This window comes from Ylistrum balloti, unplaced genomic scaffold (genome assembly GCF_031769215.1).
Source record: "Ylistrum balloti isolate Yb309-2 unplaced genomic scaffold, AGI_CSIRO_Ybal_v1 Utg370226, whole genome shotgun sequence".
Classification (NCBI taxonomy): Eukaryota; Metazoa; Mollusca; class Bivalvia; order Pectinida; family Pectinidae; genus Ylistrum; species Ylistrum balloti.
Window position 1 is genome coordinate 704,696 of NW_026782188.1, and position 22,554 is coordinate 727,249.

General features: G+C 37.7%; 1 protein-coding gene across 1 annotated transcript; it reads left to right on the plus strand.

The window, feature by feature from the left end:
• Positions 1–3,227: 3,227 nt before the first annotated feature.
• Positions 3,228–19,906, plus strand: LOC132551912 (delta-like protein 4). Its single transcript, XM_060216056.1, has 10 exons — positions 3,228–3,275; positions 3,937–4,103; positions 7,292–7,409; positions 12,670–12,815; positions 15,385–15,503; positions 16,052–16,174; positions 16,771–16,960; positions 17,036–17,162; positions 19,387–19,487; positions 19,768–19,906. The coding sequence occupies exons 1-10, from the start codon at positions 3,228–3,230 to the stop codon at positions 19,904–19,906; spliced, it is 1,278 nt and encodes a 425-aa protein (XP_060072039.1).
• The last annotated feature ends 2,648 nt before the right edge of the window (positions 19,907–22,554 follow it).

Here is a 22,554-nt window from a genome sequence, read left to right on the forward strand (position 1 = left end):
AGACAAACGAGGATTAATTAGTTATATTACAGAAGGCGAGGATAAGACAAACGAGGATTAATTAGTTATATTACAGATGACAAGGATAAGACAAACGAGGATTAATTAGTTATATTACAGAAGGCGAGGATAAGACAAACGAGGATTAATTAGTTATATTACAGATGACAAGGATAAGACAAACGAGGATTAATTAGTTATATTACAGAAGGCGAGGATAAGACAAACGAGGATTAATCAGTTATATTACAGAAGGCGAGGATAAGACAAACGAGGATTAATTAGTTATATTACAGAAGGCGAGGATAAGACAAACGAGGATTAATCAGTTATATTACAGAAGGCGAGGATAAGACAAACGAGGATTGATTAGTTATATTACAGATGACAAGGATAAGACAAACGAGGATTAATTAGTTATATTACAGAAGGCGAGGATAAGACAAACGAGGATTAATCAGTTATATTACAGAAGGCGAGGATAAGACAAACGAGGATTAATTAGTTATATTACAGATGACAAGGATAAGACAAACGAGGATTAATTAGTTATATTACAGAAGGCGAGGATAAGACAAACGAGGATTAATCAGTTATATTACAGAAGGCGAGGATAAGACAAACGAGGATTAATTAGTTATATTACAGAAGGCGAGGATAAGACAAACGAGGATTAATCAGTTATATTACAGAAGGCGAGGATAAGACAAACGAGGATTAATTAGTTATATTACAGAAGGCGAGGATAAGACAAACGAGGATTAATCAGTTATATTACAGAAGGCGAGGATAAGACAAACGAGGACTTACCAGTCATATTACAGAATGCAAGGATAAGACAAACGAGGATTAATCAGTTATATTACAGAAGGCGAGGATAAGACAAACGAGGATTAATCAGTTATATTACAGAAGGCGAGGATAAGACAAACGAGGATTAATTAGTTATATTACAGATGGCGAGGATAAGACAAACGAGGATTAATTAGTTATATTACAGATGGCGAGGATAAGACAAACGAGGATTAATAAGTTATATTACAGAAGGCGAGGATCAGACAAACGAGGATTAATTAGTTATATTACGGAAGGCGAGGATAAGACAAACGAGGATTAATTAGTTATATTACAGAAGGCGAGGATAAGACAAACGAGGATTAATTAGTTATATTACAGGCGAGGATAAGACAAACGAGGATTAATTAGTTATATTACAGATGGCGAGGATCAGACAAACGAGGATTAATTAGTTATATTACGGAAGGCGAGGATAAGACAAACGAGGATTAATTAGTTATATTACAGAAGGCGAGGATAAGACAAACGAGGATTAATTAGTTATATTACAGAAGGCGAGGATAAGACAAACGAGGATTAATTAGTTATATTACAGATGGCGAGGATCAGACAAACGAGGATTAATTAGTTATATTACAGAAGGCGAGGATAAGACAAACGAGGATTAATAAGTTATATTACAGAAGGCGAGGATAAGACAAACGAGGATTAATAAGTTATATTACAGAAGGCGAGGATAAGACAAACGAGGATTAATTAGTTATATTACGGAAGGCGAGGATAAGACAAACGAGGATTAATTAGTTATATTACAGATGGCGAGGATCAGACAAACGAGGATTAATTAGTTATATTACAGAAGGCGAGGATAAGACAAACGAGGATTAATTAGTTATATTACAGATGGCGAGAATAGACAAACGAGGATTAATAAGTTATATTACAGAAGGCGAGGATAAGACAAACGAGGATTAATTAGTTATATTACAGAAGGCGAGGATAAGACAAACGAGGATTAATTAGTTATATTACAGATGGCGAGGATCAGACAAACGAGGATTAATTAGTTATATTACGGAAGGCGAGGATAAGACAAACGAGGATTAATTAGTTATATTACAGAAGGCGAGGATAAGACAAACGAGGATTAATTAGTTATATTACAGAAGGCGAGGATAAGACAAACGAGGATTAATTAGTTATATTACAGATGGCGAGGATCAGACAAACGAGGATTAATTAGTTATATTACAGAAGGCGAGGATAAGACAAACGAGGATTAATAAGTTATATTACAGAAGGCGAGGATAAGACAAACGAGGATTAATTAGTTATATTACGGAAGGCGAGGATAAGACAAACGAGGATTAATTAGTTATATTACAGATGGCGAGGATAAGACAAACGAGGATTAATAAGTTATATTACAGAAGGCGAGGATAAGACAAACGAGGATTAATTAGTTATATTACAGAAGGCGAGGATAAGACAAACGAGGATTAATTAGTTATATTACAGATGGCGAGGATCAGACAAACGAGGATTAATTAGTTATATTACGGAAGGCGAGGATAAGACAAACGAGGATTAATAAGTTATATTACAGAAGGCGAGGATAAGACAAACGAGGATTAATTAGTTATATTACGGAAGGCGAGGATCAGACAAACGAGGATTAATTAGTTATATTACGGAAGGCGAGGATAAGACAAACGAGGATTAATTAGTTATATTACAGAAGGCGAGGATAAGACAAACGAGGATTAATAAGTTATATTACAGATGGCGAGGATAAGACAAACGAGGATTAATAAGTTATATTACAGAAGGCGAGGATCAGACAAACGAGGATTAATTAGTTATATTACAGAAGGCATGTTACAAGCTAATTGAATGATGATGCAGTAGTCAATTTTATGACACATTCTTGGTGTGCATACCATGATCAGAAACGACTTCACTAGAGTTCCGTACACTGTTGAGGAACAAGATGTATTTCATGAATTCCATTTGGCAACAACCAAACTCTCGTGTTTTTATGATTAATGATTCTATGTGAGATGGTTTTACTTTTTTATCAGCAACATGTATGATCAATTACTCATGTTAAATAAAAATCTATCATTATTACCATGGACAGGATTTTAATGTTAAGGTGAGGTTGTTAGGTGTCCTCATTAACATCGTTACTACCTTGAAATAGGTTAACACTATTTACTATCAGTGGGAGATAAAGAGGTGGGGTTAGACCAGCTTAGAAACTATTTCAGTCAATCATAATTCTAACACAAGTCTTTAATTGCTATAAGTAAACTACAATATCGATCAACAAAACAAGCAAATTTTGATAACAAATAGGTTAATATATGTTCAGAAAGAAAAAGAAAGTAAGATCTGGATGATGAAATGGTTGGCTCTAAACAGACTGAATGACTAAATGGGGAGCTCGTAACTTCAGCACTAAGGCGGGTAGTCGGGTAAGCTTAACAGATCAAAGACAGCCGATTGCCAACATGTGGAAGATAAGTCGCCAGTGCCTTGTCCTCGTGTCCTATCGTAATAACATGTGAAAGGACAGTGATCAGATCTGAATTGAATGTTTCTATTAATATAACCCTTCATAAATTCATATATTGACCGATATAGCATGTTTATGTCCGACACTCGACAGTAAAATTACTATTTATATTTTTCAATAAACCAACATCCACTTCACGACTCACTTGGAAACTGCGACTTCGACTGGACATTCTGTGATAAGCTTTAAAATATTGCCATGAAGAGTGGATTTGTGGTGAGGATGTGGACTTCACTGCCTGGATTTCTGTTTTCTTGTTTAATCCCGGTAAGTGTAATTCACAGTACACGATACACACATATACTCGCCTTACTTTCATAAGTTCATGAAAATTGGTAACAAAAGATCAACTCGATTCTTGAAAATATAAACCTTGTATGTAATTATGCCAACAGACCCTGTTTGCATAAAGTTTCTCGCATTTCTCTGCAATATGTTTAACGAATGCGAATAAAATTCGTTCAAAATCTGAAAAACCCGTGAATATACATTTTTCATTAAATGTACACTCAACCTGACATATCTAAATGTAAGTGCGAGTAACTGGGTTTTGTTCTCAGGTCGTCTCCTCGGGAGGAACAGGGATGTTAAAATTGCTCTCCTATGATAATCCTACCCAGCAGTTGGCTAGTGGACAATGCTGTGATCACTTTCTTTATAGTAGATGTAAAACAAACCAGTGCGACCCGAAATTCACCGTCTGTGTGAACCAGCAGCCAGTCACTAGGTAGGAAACTTATCTTTATATGTATCTGATGTCTATGGAAAAATTGTCATTTAATGTAGAAACAGGGAGAGGAAGGGTATCGGTTAAGTAAACGAATCTCTGAGTTTTGTTTTACTAATGAACGCTACTAATTACCGTCCCATTACGAGATATATTTATGTTTCCGGCCCCGTCCCATTACGAGAGATATTTATGTTTCCGGCCCCGTCCCATTACGAGGGATATTTATGTTTCCGTCCCCGTCCCATAACGAGAGATATTTATGTTTCCGGCCCCGTCCCATTACGAGAGATATTTATGTTTCCGTCCCCGTCCCATTGCGAGGGAAATTTATGTTTCCGGCCCCGTCCCATTACGAAGGATATTATGTTTCCATCCCCGTCCCATTGCGAGGGATATTTATGTTTCCGGCCCCGTCCCATTGCGAAGGATATTTATGTTTCCGGCCCCGGCCCATTACGAGAGATAATTATGTTTCTGTCCCCGTCCCGTTACGAGGAATATTTGTGTTTCCGTCCCCGTCCCATTACGAGGGATATTTATGTTTCCGTCCACATCCCATTACGAGGGATATTTATGTTTCCGGCCCCGTCCCATTACGAGAGATATTTATGTTTCCGTCCCCGTCCCATTACGAGGGATATTTATGTTTCCGGCCCCGTCCCATTACGAGGGATATTTATGTTTCCGTCCCCGTCCCATAACGAGAGATATTTATGTTTCCGGCCCCGTCCCATTACGAGAGATATTTATGTTTCCGTCCCCGTCCCATTGCGAGGGAAATTTATGTTTCCGGCCCCGTCCCATTACGAAGGATATTATGTTTCCGTCCCCGTCCCATTGCGAGGGATATTTATGTTTCCGGCCCCGTCCCATTGCGAAGGATATTTATGTTTCCGGCCCCGGCCCATTACGAGAGATAATTATGTTTCTGTCCCCGTCCCATTACGAGGGATATTATGTTTCCGTCCCCGTCCCGTTACGAGGAATATTTGTGTTTCCGTCCCCGTCCCATTACGAGGGATATTTATGTTTCCGTCCACATCCCATTACGAGGGATATTTATGTTTCCGGCCCCATCCCATTACGAGGGATATTTATGTTTCCGTCCCCGTCCCATTACGAGGGATATTTATGTTTCCGGCCCCGTCCCATTACGAGAGATATTTATGTTTCCGGCCCCGTCCCATTACGAGGGATATTTATGTTTCCGTCCCCGTCCCATTACGAGGGATATTATGTTTCCGTCCCCGTCCCGTTACGAGGAATATTTGTGTTTCCGTCCCCGTCCCATTACGAGGGATATTTATGTTTCCGTCCCCGTCCCATTACGAGGGATATTTATGTTTCCGTCCCCATCCCATTACGAGGGATATTTGTGTTTCTGTCCCCATCCCATTACGAGGGATATTTATGTTTCCGTCCCCATCCCATTACGAGGGATATTTATGTTTCTGTCCCCGTCCCATTACGAGGGATATTTATGTTTCCGTCCCCGTCCCATAACGAGAGATATTTATGTTTCCGGCCCCGTCCCATTACGAGAGATATTTATGTTTCCGGCCCCGTCCCATTACGAGAGATATTTATGTTTCCGGCCCCGTCCCATTACGAGGGATATTTATGTTTCCGTCCCCGTCCCATAACGAGAGATATTTATGTTTCCGTCCCCATCCCATTACGAGGGGTATTTGTGTTTCCGTCCCCATCCCATTACGAGGGATATTTATGTTTCCGTCCCCGTCCCATTACGAGGGATATTTATGTTTCTGTCCCCGTCCCATTACGAGGGATATTTATGTTTCTGTCCCCGTCCCATTACGAGGGATATTTATGTTTCTGTCCCCGTCCCATTACGAGGGATATTTATGTTTCCGTCCCCGTCCCATTACGAGGGATATTTATGTTTCTGTCCCCGTCCCATTACGAGGGATATTTATGTTTCCGTCCCCGTCCCATAACGAGAGATATTTATGTTTCCGGCCCCGTCCCATTACGAGAGATATTTATGTTTCCGTCCCCATCCCATTACGAGGGGTATTTGTGTTTCCGTCCCCATCCCATTACGAGGGATATTTATGTTTCCGTCCCCGTCCCATTACGATAGATATTTATGTTTCTGTCCCCGTCCCATTACGAGGGATATTTATGTTTCTGTCCCCGTCCCATTACGAGGGATATTTATGTTTCTGTCCCCGTCCCATTACGAGGGATATTTATGTTTCCGTCCCCGTCCCATAACGAGAGATATTTATGTTTCCGGCCCCATCCCATTACGAGGGATATTTATGTTTCCGGCCCCATCCCATTACGAGGGATATTTATGTTTCTGTCCCCGTCCCATTACGAGGGATATTTATGTTTCTGTCCCCGTCCCATTACGAGGGATATTTATGTTTCTGTCCCCGTCCCATTACGAGGGATATTTATGTTTCCGTCCCCATCCCATTACGAGGGATATTTATGTTTCCGTCCCCATCCCATTACGAGGGATATTTATGTTTCTGTCCCCATCCGTTTACGAGGGATATTAATGTTTCTGTCCCCATCCCATTACGAGGGATATTTATGTTTCTGTACCCATCCCATTACGAGGGATATTTATGTTTCTGTCCCCATCCCATTACGCGGAATATTTATGTTTCTGTCCCCCATCCCATTACGAGGAATATTTATGTTTCCGTCCCATCCCATTACGCGGGATATTTGTGTTTCCCTTCCTCGCTACCTCGAGGGGATTCTTGTTTTTTCGTCATCTTTTCACGATGTATATTTATATTTTTGTCTTTCACCACATAAAAAGGGTATGTTTTTAGTTCTCGTAGCCAATCACATCAGAGACGGGGTATTTTTGTTTTTGTCTCTTATTACATGACAAGAGACATTAGTGTTTCCGTCTTCCGTCAAATCACAAGATCATGTGAGAGTGACAAAGTTCGGAATATAAATATGTTCTAGACATTCTTTTATTGGAATGACGGCTTAGTGTATCCCCAGATTTCTAGTTTATCATTTGTGTTGATAGATTCTGATTACTTTACACGTCATCTAGAATTCCAAGTTATAGGGAACAACATATCCGACTAGTCCTAGAATGGCGAAACGTCTGAATGCTTTGTTCAAATGAATTTTAATACCTATTGTTATGATAAATAAACTTACCTGATTAACATTTTATTTCGTTGTAGTCAATGTTCCTTGGCGAGGGCAGAGTCACACGTGTTTAATGACACCAACAGCGTCATATTCAACGACACGTTCGGAGACGTTTCAAACCCATTACACTTCAACTTCTCATCCTGGAAGGTAATTCAGCAAACATTTCAAAACTAACGAAAGTTACAATTGTCGTAAGGTGTTCGACTCTTTATTTCTAATCGGGAATATATTTATTATATTAATTCTCCGTCAAATTATTGACGTGGTTAAAACAACTTCACATCAGCTATTTGGCAGTGACGTTGGGACGTTAATCAATGTCTAGGTTTTAGCATATACGATGTGCACATATAGTGTTTTTTTCTTATTCATTTATTCATATTTATTTGTGCTTTTGGTTATAACCTGTCCATAATTGCAACAGAATCTGTCTATTGTTTTTTAATTGAGGATTTCTACATTTTAACAGGAAAAATGAGCCTCGAAATCAAACTGTAGGGAAATGTTCCTTTGACCTTCTTATGGATTAAAAAAATGAGAACGATTCAATGATCTAGTCCTAATCCACTGGTTACAAGAAATCAATATTAGGACACTAGTATTCAAGTAGTTATACCACATATCAAATATAGAACTTACCAAATGGTTCACTCGAGGTTAAACATCGATTAGATATTGAACTATCAATATGTTTTAAAAGCGTTTTCAACTTGAAAAAAAAGTCTTTTGCTGTCTTTTTATAAGGGACAAACTACCATTTACTTGATTTTATTAATGTTTTTATGAAACTTGTAATACCAAATTTACTTTATTTTTATGATAAATGGTATATCTACATGCCGAAAATATCAACCATTACATTTTACAAACCTGATTTTCTGTAATAGTTTTAATCTAAATTAAATGATTTACCTATTTCTGCACCGTGAACATTTTCTTTTAATATGCGTGAAAGCATTTCATAGATTTTTGTGTATGTGCTACATTTATTGAAAATATCAGTTTTTGTTAGATTGGTTTACAAATATTTCCAATATTGATCTAATCTTGATTTACTGTAAAGCTGACATGATAGATTAATATATAGATATGTTCGTTAAGATAACAAGCATTTTTAGCTGATCGGTACAATTTGTACCAGGTAAAGTATAGATCAGACTGATTCCCTTAAGATTTCAAACAGAGATTACATTACCGCTTAAAAGGAAATTTATCTCGATTCAAAGAATTTTATTTTGATGCTATTTAAATACCAAAAGCATTAACTGAGATATAGTTAAGCTTGGAATTTAAAACCCGCATGTCATATTTGGATATTCAATAATTTGTGTAAACAAATCTCTCGTTTAAAACAAAGTTTAATTCGTGTGCCATTTTGCTTTTATTTTTTAGGAAGTATTGATACCGATTACTTACGTGTTCTGTTTTCCTAATACAACTAAATCCAATCTATCAATATTTTCTGACATATTCGTGGTGGTATATTTCTAGTGTCCTCATTATTAACATTAGTACACTATATGGTACGTTGTCCGGTCTACACTATATATATATATATATATATATATATATAAAGATGTATTGATATTACATTTCTAGTTGGTGTTTCAGCGATTCTTATTGTGTTCATTGATATCAGGGCTAAAAATGTCAAAAGGCTAGTTTTGGCTTACTATTTATCGTGTACAATGTTTGTGCCTATCACTATTGATCAAAATATGTTGTAATTATCGAGGTCTAGATTCAACCATAAAAGATTCGATTATTATGTTCCTTAAGTTTGCCGTTATCTTTAACATCAATGTGTGTGGTTAGTGACACGGATCAGAAACAAATACTCACATGTCGACATAATTCTGATTTTCTTCTTCTCTTACTAAAATTCGATGACATTAGGGCAAAATACGAACCAAAGAGTATTACACGGGTACTCCTGGACATACATAAAGAATGAAATGATAAGACCATGTGTTCAGGAAGAATAAGCATCTTTTGTTTCATTGACGACATCTGTCATGTAGATCTTGATCAAACCAAGTAAATAATGTCACGTTCTCAAATTAGAATAAAGGTAAACATCAGGCAAGGTATCAGGCATCAAACACGTGGACTTAATATCGCACATGAAAGTAGAATATTTCTAAATAAATCAGATCATTAGATAACTAAAACAATCTCCGAAATTGTCATCAGTCAGCATCTTCCGAGATACCATGTTGTGAGTTTGTCAGTCAGGTGTAGAAATTTTCCCGGAAAAAAGTAATACCATAAACAAACCCATGACTATCGCATCAACTGTGACATCTGACCACCTAAGTAAGGAGAATCCGGCTGATGTAATACAGTCTGTCATGTTCCCGATGTCTCTGTTCAGTTGATATAAAACATGTAGACATGGTCAATGAATTTCTTGTCATTTCAAGACAAGTCGTCATCAATATATATGGAAGTGAAAATGAAAGGTCTTTTTGACATGTTTTGATAAGCCATTCGATTAATCCAATCTCGTTTGAAAACGAAAAACAAGAGAGCCAGGAGAGGGTACAATTTTTTGATATAGTCATAACATCGAATTCGACGAAGATATTGTCAACCTAAGCTGTGATATTTGGTTATCAGTTCGTCCTCTTATAGGCTTCCTTTGGTTTGGAATTGTTTTACACGAGATATATTTCAGCACAGTCCACAGCTATGTATTTGTATCCTCTTTCATCTTCCTTTGAAATGAAAGTTCTATTAACAAGAAAACGAAGGGATGGTGGTGTACAGAGGGCCAAAATCAAATCAACCTATTGAGAAAATACTAAAGAATAGACGAGGATAGTAAAGAATGGTAAAAAGCTCTTTGAAGAAAGATATTGTGAAAATTACTTATTGCGTTAATGCATTTCTGTTTTTACATTTTTTTTCGGCCGACATTGTCCCTAACATCACTGACGGATAAAATGACTATATATAATGCAGTTTTACTTCAACTGTATATTGTACCTTATCTTAAATTTGTATTGAAAGGTGTTATTCACATCTGTGTAGCTTTTCCAATCATCAAGAACAATTTTGTTGTATAGAAAACATGGACAGCTTTCCACCGAGCTGTATGATAAATGTGATGATTTCAATTTCATTTCTCTATTGTGAATTTTCTCTATCTGGATAGCAATATCCCTGAATCCCCAGCCGATGTCGCTGTTGACTCGATATTCAAGGGATTGTTTTCTTTATCATGATTTTCGTGCAAGAAGTCGTCAAGTGACGGACAAAGTCGTAACACAAAATACAGGTTGAGGAAAATTACGTGATTCACTGCCGCCATAGTGAACTCATTTGCTTGTGCGATATGAAGCTGGACGTGTTTGATGCTCGTTAGGTTGTCTGTTGGTTCCGATGTTGACTTCACGGTCACCTTCATCATAGAATCTATAATAATATGTATACCATCTCGTCACCCTATTTTCGACCTTGGTGTACCTAGCATTATTTAGTACATCTTTCCATCTGTACGTCAGTGCTAGTACGCTACACGCTTGTCATTTTCTGATGAAGGTGACCATGTTATCATCAAAACGTTACAGTCAGAAATCTCCTCTTGTTGTGTTATAAGAACTTTTAATCTATCGATATAACCATCCCGAAGAAAATATTCCGAATTTTTCATAATTGTATGATAAGAGTGGCTTTGTTACGACAATGTTAATTCATAAACGGGCACTCAAATGAACAAATTTTTATATACAACTTACAATTTTCTGTAGTGTCTTAAATTTTCAGTTCAAAGTTTCCTGTAAGTCAGTTAACGGTCTCCTTAGTTGTTGTTCCATGTGTACAATGTTGGTAAGTGTTTTGCTTTCTACTACATGAGTATTTGTATGTACCTACCACCTCACAATGGATATCTTCTCTTACCTCCTCTTAACCATTTTCAGGCTGATATGTATATGCTTGACATTGCTTCCATTTAATTAATTATTGTATGGACTATCCTCAGTGGTAGAGAGTTTGTGGTTAGTTACGTATTCAATATTTAAATATCCGAGAATTCTTTGGTTGTTTAGACGGCTGAACTAGACAATGTCGTACTTGTGTGTTAAACTTAAGTTTCATTGTTCAACAGAATAATGCAATTCTTGTCGAACAAAAAAATATTTGTGAATGAAACTTAATTTACATTGATTGACGAAGATTTACATTGATTGACGAACATTGATTGACTAAGATATACATTGCGGATGTCAATGAAATAAAAGACGATTACCGTTCTGGAACTGTTTTTATCCTTGTACCTTTTTGAGGTTGTCTTGATTTTTCTTCGTTTCAGAATATGTTATTGTTAAGGTCTTAATGACAAAAGGAAGTGGGCAACAGACCTATGACCTATGTAATGATAAGCAGGGATAGACACACCAATCAAATGATCAGTTAAATAATAAATGGTATTAAATAAAGCTCAGACTCTATAATGTAGGTTACAGATAAAACTAGGAAACACAACCATCTTTTATCATTAAATTAAATTCTAGTTGAGTCAAGATAAAGTCGAGATGTCCCTTTAAATGTCGACAGGTCTGTCCAAATACACACGGAATCCTGTGCCGGGTACATAACAAAAACAAATAAACTTGAAACAACATTTGTAGATTGAACAAATGAAAAATCAGATTTACTTAAAAGAGACGCCCGTTTTCGCTAATGAATCTTTAAATCGATAAAAATGGGTTTATTAATATCCACACCAACCGTAAGAGAACCAAGAGGAAATGTTTGCATATCTAGAGATAGACACTAAAGGGAGTGTAGTAGGTGCTGTCTTTGGACACTGAAGAGAGAACAATGGAGAATGAATTGAGTACAAGATAAAACAGACAAGATGGGTTATTCCATTCAGACAAGAATCTTTGGGTTCAATTTAATGCTGTATTGGAGAGTTCTTGCCAAGGTACATCAAAGAGTCTATTGTGTATTAATGTTGATAAAAGTTGGATTAAATCAATGAGTAGGACATCTTGTCGTCGTCATTATATAGGATGGCTTGACTTGTGCCGTGTCTCAAACCAGTTATCACAAGTATGTCCTCTATTTTGTCCTCTGTTTTGTCCTCTATGTGGACTGCCCAAACTATATAATGCTATTCTTAAATAAGAGGAATGAGTGTAGTGTATATTAATTAATATAACTCTCTGTCAATTTTCTGAGTTTCTGATAGATATATTGGTAAGACCAATAAGTAAGCATTACTTAAGATAAAGTCAGGGTGCTTTTCCTACTTCCAGTTTATAAAAGTAGGTTGGTGAAATATAGGCCAGAATACAGCATCTCCGGAAATCTACTCGTTCAGAAAAGAATAGAGATTCAGCTGTTTCCTTATTTCTTTTGCTAAAGTCGATAATTTCCTGTGTTGTCTTTGTCACAGACTGGATTTGTTGTCAGCGTGACGGTACAGGACGTTGATATCGGTGGAAGTGTTGACACGATGGACATCATGGTTCAATCCCAATTCCTTGACTTGAAGAATGGACCCGTCCACAACGGTCTGAGCATGAGGGGTTCTAAGGGAAGGTAAGTTCACAAAGGTATCAGCCGGAGGGGTTCTAAGGGGAGGTAAGTCCACAAAGGTGTCATCCTGAGGGGCTCTACGAGGAGGTAAGTCCACAAAGGGTCAGCCTGAGGGGCTCTAATGGGAGGTTAATTCACAACGGTATTAGCCTCAGGGGTTCTAAGGGGAGGTAAGTCCACAAAGGTATCAGCCTGAGGGGTTCTAAAGGGAGGTAAGTCAATAAAGGTATCAGCCGGAGGGGTTCTAAGGGGAGGAAAGTCCACAAAGGTATCAGCCTGAGGGGCTCTAAGGGGAGGTAAGTCCACAAATGTATCAGCCTTAGGGGCTCTAAGGGGAGGTAAGTCCACAAAGGTATCAGCCTGAGGGGTTCTAAGGGGAGGTAAGTCCACAAAGGTATCAGCCTTAGGGGTTCCAAGGGAAGGTTGATTCACAACGGTATCAGCCTGAGATGCTCTACGAGGAGGCAAGTCCACAAAAGGTCAGCCTGAGGGGCTCTAATGGGAGGTTAATTCACAACGGTATTAGCCTCAGGGGTTCTAAGGGGAGGTAAGTCCACAAAGGTATCAGCCTGAGGGGTTCTAAGGGGAGGTAAGTCCACAAAGGTATCAGCCGGAGGGGTTCTAAGGGGAGGTAAGTCCACAAAGGTATCAGCCGGAGGGGTTCTAAGGGGAGGTAAGTCCACAAAGGTATCAGCCTGAGGGGCTCTAAGGGGAGGTAAGTCCACTAATGTATCAGCCTTAGGGGCTCTAAGGGGAGGTAAGTCCACAAAGGTATCAGCCTGAGGGGTTCTAAGGGGAGGTAAGTCCACAAAGGTATCAGCCTTAGGGGTTCCAAGGGAAGGTTGATTCACAACGGTATCAGCCTGAGATGCTCTACGAGGAGGCAAGTCCACAAAGGTGTCAGCCTGAGGGTTCTAAGGGGAGATAAGTCCACAATGGTCTCAGTATGAGGGGTTCTAAGCGGAGGTAAGTCCACAAAGGTATCAGCCTGAGGGGCTCTAAGGGGAGGTAAGTCCACAAAGGTATCAGCCTGAGGGGTTCTAAGAGGAGGTAAGTTCACAAAGGTATCAGTCTGAGGGGCTCAAAGGGAAGGTAAGTCCATAAAGGTATCAGCCTGAGGGATTCTAAAGGGAGGTAAGTCTATGACGTAATCTGCCTTTGTGGGTCTATGTGGAAGTGAGTTTCAGCGATTACCATCACCACATGCTATATACGTATGTCATTTTTATGTTCATGAAGCAATATTGATGCAACTTTCAACAAAGTCAATTTCATGAGGTATAACATCAATGTAGCTAAAACCTCGTCAACAGAGATTTAACCAAACATGATAATGACCTAGACTATGCTGATCTATCACAGTTTATATATAACATCACTGTAACTAAAACCTCGTCAACAGAGATTTAACCAAACATGATAATGACCTAGACTATGCTGATCTATCACAGTTTATATATAACATCAATGTAGCTAAAACCTCGTCAACAGAGATTTAACCAAACATGATAATGACCTAGACTAAGCTTATCTACTACAGTATATTACATACATGATTCCATCGCTATTGAAAACTGAAATTTTACATGTACTTGTCCTTACTGTAGTCACTTGCATGTCCACATATTCATTAGAACGGTAGTGTAGGACAAAGAAAAGAAGCTCGTGTCAAACTTCTAAGACAATTATGTAGAGGTATGTCAAACAGCAGTGTTTTGTGTCTGATATTTTTCTACTCTGTGTTGGTAAACTTACTCTGTTGGTACACTGACTCTGTGTTGGTACACCGACTCTGTAGTGTTACATGGACTCTGTGTTGGTACACTGACTCTGTGTTTATACACTGACTCTGTGTTGGTACACTGACTCTGTGTTGGTACATGGACTCTGTGTTGGTACACTGACTCTGTGTTGATACACTGACTCTGTGTTGGTACACTGACTCTGTGTTGATACAATGACTCTGTGTTGGTAAATGGACTCTGTGTTGGTACACTGAGTCTGTGGTGGTACACTGACTCTGTGGTGGTACACTGACTCTGTGTTGGTACACTGACTCTGTGTTGGTACACTGACTCTGTGGTGGTACACTGACTCTGTGGTGGTACACTGACTCTGTGTTCGTACACTGACTGTGTGTTGGTACATTGACTCTGTGTTTGTACACTGACTCTGTGTTGGTACACTGACTCTGTGTTGGTACACTGACTCTGTGTTGGTACACTGACTATGGTGGTTCACTGACTCTGTGTTGGTACATGGACTCTGTGTTGGTACACTGACTTTGTGTTGGTACACTGACTCTGTAGTGTTACATGGACTCTGTGTTGGTACACTGACTCTGTGTTTATACACTGACTCTGTGTTGGTACACTGATTCTTTGTTGATACACTGACTCTGTGTTGATACACTGACTCTGTGTTGATACACTGACTCTGTGTTGGTACACTGACTCGGTGTTGATACACTGACTCTGTGTTGATACACTGACTGTGTTGGTAACCATATTTTCCGAATGTTACATATAAATACCTGACAATTGCATGATTTTCATCGTTTACCATTGCTTAGGTTACAGCTGGAGTACAGTCTGGCGTGCGATCCAGGCTACTATGGTGATTGTTCATTGAGTTGTCAAGTAAAAAACAACTCCTACTGTGCTCCAAATGGAACTCTGATTTGTTATCCGGGTACGTACCAAACTTTGTTTGTTATACAAGTGACTATCAAACTCTCATCTGTTAATCAGGTCAGTGTCTAATTCTCACTTGTTATCCGGGTACTGGTAGTAGTATAACAAACTCTGGTCTGTTAATCAGGTCAGTGTCTAATTCTCACTTGTTATCCGGGTATTGGTAGTAGTATAACAAACTCTGATCTGTTTAATACATGTAAGTAGCAACTTCTGACTTGTTATCCAGAGAAGTATCAGAAGTATCTTTTATCTCGGTATGTAACAAACTGATTTTTTTTATCCAGTTCAGTACAAAACTGTAAATTGTTATCCAGTTATGCAGCATTCTCTGATTTATTATCCAGGCAAGTATCAAAACTTTTATCCGGGTACGTATCAAACTCTTACTTGTTATCCGAGTAAATTACCAAACTCTGATCTACCATATAGGTAAGAAACGAACTTTTATTTGTTGTCCGCTTTAGTTCAGAACTTATTTTTCACAAAAAAAAAATCTTAACGAATGCAAAACGAAACAATAAACAGTATTGGTTTTTTTTTCAGGATTTACAGGAAATGACTGCGCTACAGATATTGACGAGTGCCAGAGTAATCCGTGCTCCAATGGTGGTACCTGTCAGGACGGAAACAATAGTTTCTCGTGTTTGTGTCCATACGGCCACTCAGGTGAGTTTCAAGTTTTTTTCCCGTCCGCATTACCGAGCAGGTAAATTTGGCTTTTGCGTTTCTGTCCAGAAGAAGCGATCAGGTGAGTGTCAGGACCGCGAAAATAAATGTTTTCATTTCAATTTTTAAAAATTAAATTAAACAGATTTAACGTAAATTGGACAAGAAACAATGCCTATACTCACCCTCTTCCTGAGAATACATACATTTCAATCCTGTAATAAGACAGTAATATACTGTTAAACGCAGTAGATTTTAAAGAAAACTCAAAGTTTTGTTGGACAGTTATACGAAATACTCATTGATAAAAATCACCATATGGCATATATTAACGATCATAAAAGATGTTGATATTTAAGGGTTATACTGGTAATATCATTTGAGTTACCGACATAGTAGGACAGAGTATCGTCAGTATGAAAGTAGACGGCGTGGTAAGTAGACCCCAGACCACGTCACAAACACGACCAAATAAACATGTTTTATTCATTTTATTTAATGCTTGACAGAGTTAAATGTCTTTGCAGACATTACATCATAGACAGCTGTAAGAGATGTTCATATAATTATGTTAATGAGGGATTTTTTCACGACAGGACCAATGTGTAATGTCGCTGTGTCTACAACGACAGCATCAACGACAATAGAGACTACAGTCAGCACATCCACTACCTTACCTGGACCCAATGTTACGTCCACGACCTCATCTAAACATAGTGCCATGTCTTCCTCCACATCCAGAGTCGTGTCTTCAAAATCATCTACATCACGTGTCACGTCCATAACATCATCTACATCCTCTACATCACATTCAACTTTGAGAATCGCTTACCATCCACCTACATCATCATCATCATCGACGTCATCACTGACGTCACTGTCGACGTCATCAATACCGAGGTCCTATCAGACACATTCTACTGCTACAACATCGACTTCTAGGTCGACGAATGGATCATCCAGCCAGTCCGCACAAGCTCAAAAACAGGTATCTAGAAATTAACAGGAACGAAATTAATCAAGCTGTGATGTGACTTTCACATAAGGTTGAATACTTTGCAGGTGTATTTATCAATCTTGTGTCTTTTGTAAACTCTGATCTGGATATTAAACACTGATCTGGATATCATAGGCTTGATAAGCCTGCGTTCAGTATATTATTATCATGTTGAACCTATATGCCATGTTTTGGCTAATTCGGATAATGGCACAGTTTAGGATATAAAAATTGCGCGTTAAGTCCTTTCGGAATCATTTAATTCTCAAATATATTAAAAGACTTGTAATAGGAAAAGATTTTAATAAAAATGTGACTGAAATTCAAAGATGTTTCATGTGAATGATTGACATCTTTTTTAAAGTGCAACAACTGAATACGGTTTCCAAGATCACGTTCGAATCTAAGATAATCAGACCGAGTACGACATTGATTTTTCACGATACTAAGAAGGCCACATCACAGGCTTCTTAAAGAAATAGCCTCAATCTATACCTAAACTGGTTCGTGGGTAAACTTGGACTCTTACTTGAACAAACCTTCAAATACCACCTTAAAACAAACCCACAAAAAAATTCCATATCAATTATCTACTTTTTTGATAGGTCATGGAACATGCTATCGCCAGCAGCGTCATGTCATCCTTACCATTACAATCTTCCTTTGCAAATGTAGTCGTTAAACCCAACTTCATGCCTTCACTACATATATTGATGATAAGCTAGGAACTGGCCAAACTGATGCAACTGTGCTGGACTTCTCTAAGACTTTCGATAAAGTAGATAACTCAAGATCCATTCTTAATCTCGCTCGTTTAATTTTTTTGGCATAAATACAAATGTATATTGGGTTAAAGTGCGGATAAAAGAAAACTCCCTTTACACCGCAGTCAATCCGTTGTTGTAAATAGTACTTCCTGGCGTTCCCCAGGGCTCAGTGCTCGGGTCCTGTCTATTTTTCCTTCACATTAATGACTAGCCAGATTCCATCAACAGCCATGTCAGACTCTTCGTTGTCGACACCTTCGTCTATTTGACCGTGTCTTCTGATACAAATGCACTGTTCTTTCGAAACGACTTCTTTCTCCAGATAACCAAAAAACAAAACGAAACAAAAAATACTAATAAAAGAATGCTAATATCTTTGGATGTACTCTTCATGGAGAGACCTTCAAACAAGCAGACGAAGAAAAATTAAAAGACCTATTGGCAATTACAGGGAACTTGTATATCGATAACATCAGTAACGATACCAACGCATCACTCAGAAACATTGATACATAAAATATAGAATCGAATAAGTTTGTCTACCAAGTATTTGTTTGTCCATACCTCATTGTAGCCCATTAGGGACCAATAGCAGGTTGGCAACAAATAGAAATGATCCAAGAAAGAGTCGATAGATTGCTAGATTCATTTTTGGTCGCTACAATTACACTTGTTATGTAACAGACATGTGGTCACTTTTGGTCGCTACAATTACACTTGTTATGTAACAGACATGTCGCCATATTTGGTCGCTATAGTTACACTTGTAATGTAACAGACAGGTCGCCACTTTTGGTCGCTACAATTACACTTGTAATGAAACAGACATGTCGAAGCATCGAATTGCCCTCACTTTAACACAGACGGAATCTTGCTTCTATCTATCTATTTTACGAAACAATTAATGGTTTATTTGCTTACGATGATGATTTCGAATTCTTACAGCACATTCGACATCAAATATTCCAGATACTACACAGCTCTACAAACTAATACTCCATCTCTTACTCAAAATAGTTAGAATTTACAATCTTCTGTCAACTCACAAACCCAGAAATGCCGACATTGTGACACTAAAGTCATCCCTCAACATCCAATGTTTATGTCCACTTCTATTTTATCTTATACGTAAAAAGACTATCATCATACAAGTTTTTGACGAGTCTGTATAATGTACTGAACGTAACAGAGTACTTACCTGAACTTGAAGTCTTTGATTAAATTTCAGGATCTTCAATATTGAATAATTTGAAAAGAATGTTTTGTACAAGTAAATTCTGAACATGTTAAACTGTTAAAGTTATACAGTAACGATCGTCATAGCATATATTGTGCATCATCCTTAAAAGTCAAAAGGGTCAATTTTCATTACATCTAAAAGATGAACATTCAAAATATGTCTCATTATATCAAAAACTATCAGACATCTCACTTTGTGAATATTGAAGGTAGCTGCGGAAGAAGATAACACTACGCTGGTTCTCGGGGGAGTTGTTGGGGGGCTTCTGTGTCTCCTTCTGTTGCTGCTGTTGGTTGGATACTTTGTCAGGTAACCGTTGTATGTTTACATACTTATGACTACACTGAATGTTGTCTGCTCTTCCGTCCATTGTCTTTTGTTTCCAAATTCAAAGACACGGTCTCCTGATGGTGTAAAGGGATATAATCTTACAATATTTGTTGTGCAATATTTCATGCTTTGATACAAAATCATTTTATTACAAAATCGAATACACATTTTACATCGTGTCAAATGCTTATCAAGATTGCGTTTTGCGGACGATACTTATAAATATTTAATTTCGTAACAAATGTCTTTCATTGTCTAGAAAACACTTTGCAAAGAAGAAAAGCACCGTCGACGCGGAAAGGAGAAGCTCCAGTAATAGAGTGAGAAATGGAAGGGAGATAACTGCAAATTCTAGAAAACCGACGATACCTGATCATACTGACGTGATCCCGTGGTAAAACAGATTAACTCTACCACACTACAGATAGTGTGTTATTATGGAATGACAACTTAATGGATCAGTGAGACAGTATATGGAAAGCTGATTCTGTGACAAGTCTATATTTACATTGGACGCTTTAGAATATAAGAATTTTGATTTAATGAGGTTATTTGAAGTAAACAAGAATGTCAAAATAAAATTAAAGATATATACTGCTATCGACAAAAATGTGTTCGTTTAGTTTATGAGTGACAAGTCTGGAGGATCAAGTACAACGTTTTGTTTTTGTTTGTTTTGTCCATTGTCTACCTCGTCAGGAAATATTCTCCCTGTAATATGACATGAAAATTAAAACTAGCAAGCATATTTATCTACAGTTCCTAGAAAACATCCGTTAGTTATTGCTCATCTTAAGTTTCCACTTTCATTAACACCACCGATTACATGGACATTGTAGTAACCGATTACCGTCAATAACTTTATTTGTTTGGAGGAAGTGACTTTGAATTCCTGTATGTACGTAAGTACGTACCGTCTGATTAAAACAATTTTATTACATTTTTGCGAGTAAAAACAAGAGAATATCTAATTGATAAATGTGTCATTCTTCACACTAGTGAAACCTGCAACTTTTGTAGACTTACGCGAATGAAAATAGAGAACACAAATCATTTTATAAAGCTGACAAACAAAACAACTCTCCCTCCCCCCACGAAACACAAAACCAGAAACCTGACGGGGTTGTTAACTAGAAACACACACGACTTTCAATTCCATTGTAAACTTTCCGCAAAGTCAGCAAACTATGAAACGCAAGTTATATCATCAGAGACCAAACCTAATTCTCCAAACGAACGTGTTGAATGTGGAGCTAACACGTTAGACATCTCAAGGGCATTGGTGTCATCAACAGCGATAGCCATCGGTTGTCTCCATATTTTCAGTCGCGTAAATTCTCTCTGAACGTTTTACAGTACATTTTGTCTGTTAGTCACATGAATAAGAAATATTTTCTATATGAATATAGAAATAAATTTATTTTGTGTTTACATATCATAATGATTTAAAACAAAACGGACTATACTTTGTCGCGTAGGGGACGAAGTTATAATGAGTGAGTAGTGTACATGAAAAGGCTAAACGACTTCCTGTTCTTAATATGCCAGTAATTTGGCTATTCAGTAATAACAAATACATTTCAGTGTGTCTAATATTTTTGTATCTTTCCATCGCTTTGCCCACTCGTGAAAGATACTAAAATACACGTGTGATGTATATCTATCACTGGAGACACTATTTTATGTCCTCTGTGAAGTACGAGGCAGGATATTAGTTCACACCTGCTTTATATTTCCACTCCACCATATTACATTGTATAAAATATACCGTTAGACAATACACTAATCATACTTATACAGGCTTAGAAATCTGAATCATCATAAATGACTCATGCTGTAACTGAGTTGAAAAAAGTCCGAAAATTTAACACAAACTAAATATTCTAAATAAAAAATTGTCAAAACATGAACGAAAGAAAAATCCCGGCGGAAATTGAGGAGAAACAGATCAGTTATTCCGGGAGGGAAACGTCTCCGACTTCAGCAACAACACCTTCTAGGCAAATGTTGGTAAATCCATGTTAGTGATGTTCTGTTCCTAAATGAGAACCAGGAAAATAAAAACTGAGCCACCGGTCATAAGGAGCATTGTACAGGTCCATATTCTAACAAAGATATATCTCTCAATGAGATCACCATGACGACCATACCTCTCGAAACTTGATGAGATTTGGTCTGTTAGTTGACGACATCTCGCACGATATTGTAAACAAGCCCTTTAATATAGAATCATATTCTACATATAAGCATATGAGATACAGGAATGTTGCTATAAAGAAAGGATACATTTATAATAGGGAAATTGAAATTATCACGCCTATCATACAGGTTGACGGAAAATTATTTCTGTTGGTTTCGTCGTAGACATAAGATGGAGGTAAGTAGCTGTTGTGTCCTTGATTTCCAATTCTTGCGAGTATGAGCATTACTAATAAGTCTCTTGTTCTTTAATGACATGGCGTCATCAATATATATGAAAGTGACGATGAACGACCTCACAAAGGTCTTTGTGACCTGTTTTGATAAGCTCTTCAATGAATTCAGACTCGTATAAAAACAAAAACGTCAGCTAAGAGAGTATCTAGGAATGTTGGTGGAAATACTACAGTAAACAATAATCGGACACAAAATATGTCAGCACCATTATCACCAAAGAACCGCCATTTTAACTAAAATGAATGAAAGTGGATGTTTTATAGTTTTCTGTCTTTACACGCTTTAGGGATGGTACACCCGATGTTTGTCTTCAGTACAGGGACTTAAGGAGGGTAGGAGGTCAGATAATGGAGAGGCATGAGATCGCTATTATATGGAAGATAAGTCACCATCCGCTTTCCTCGTGTCCTATCGTATATTATCAAAATGAATTGATAAAAGAAGAGACAGACGTCAGATTAAAGATTAAATCTTCATATGAAAATATTCCTTTACATATTCACAAGTGAGTTAAGTACTTACTGAGTCTATTGTCCAGTGCGTTGATTGACAGGTTGTTATCTCCGTTATTTAACAAACCATCGACAGCTCTATACCTACTGACTATTGT

Bases quoted from the DNA above. Each gene is read 5' to 3' on its own strand.
- LOC132551912 (XM_060216056.1), top strand. From the start codon at position 3,228: ATGACTAAATGGGGAGCTCGTAACTTCAGCACTAAGGCGGGTAGTCGG. The intron at 12,816-15,384 runs GTAAGTTCACAA...ACCATTGCTTAG, and splicing joins ATGAGGGGTTCTAAGGGAAG to GTTACAGCTGGAGTACAGTC. The intron at 16,961-17,035 runs ATCATCTACATC...ATCATCATCGAC, and splicing joins TCACGTGTCACGTCCATAAC to GTCATCACTGACGTCACTGT.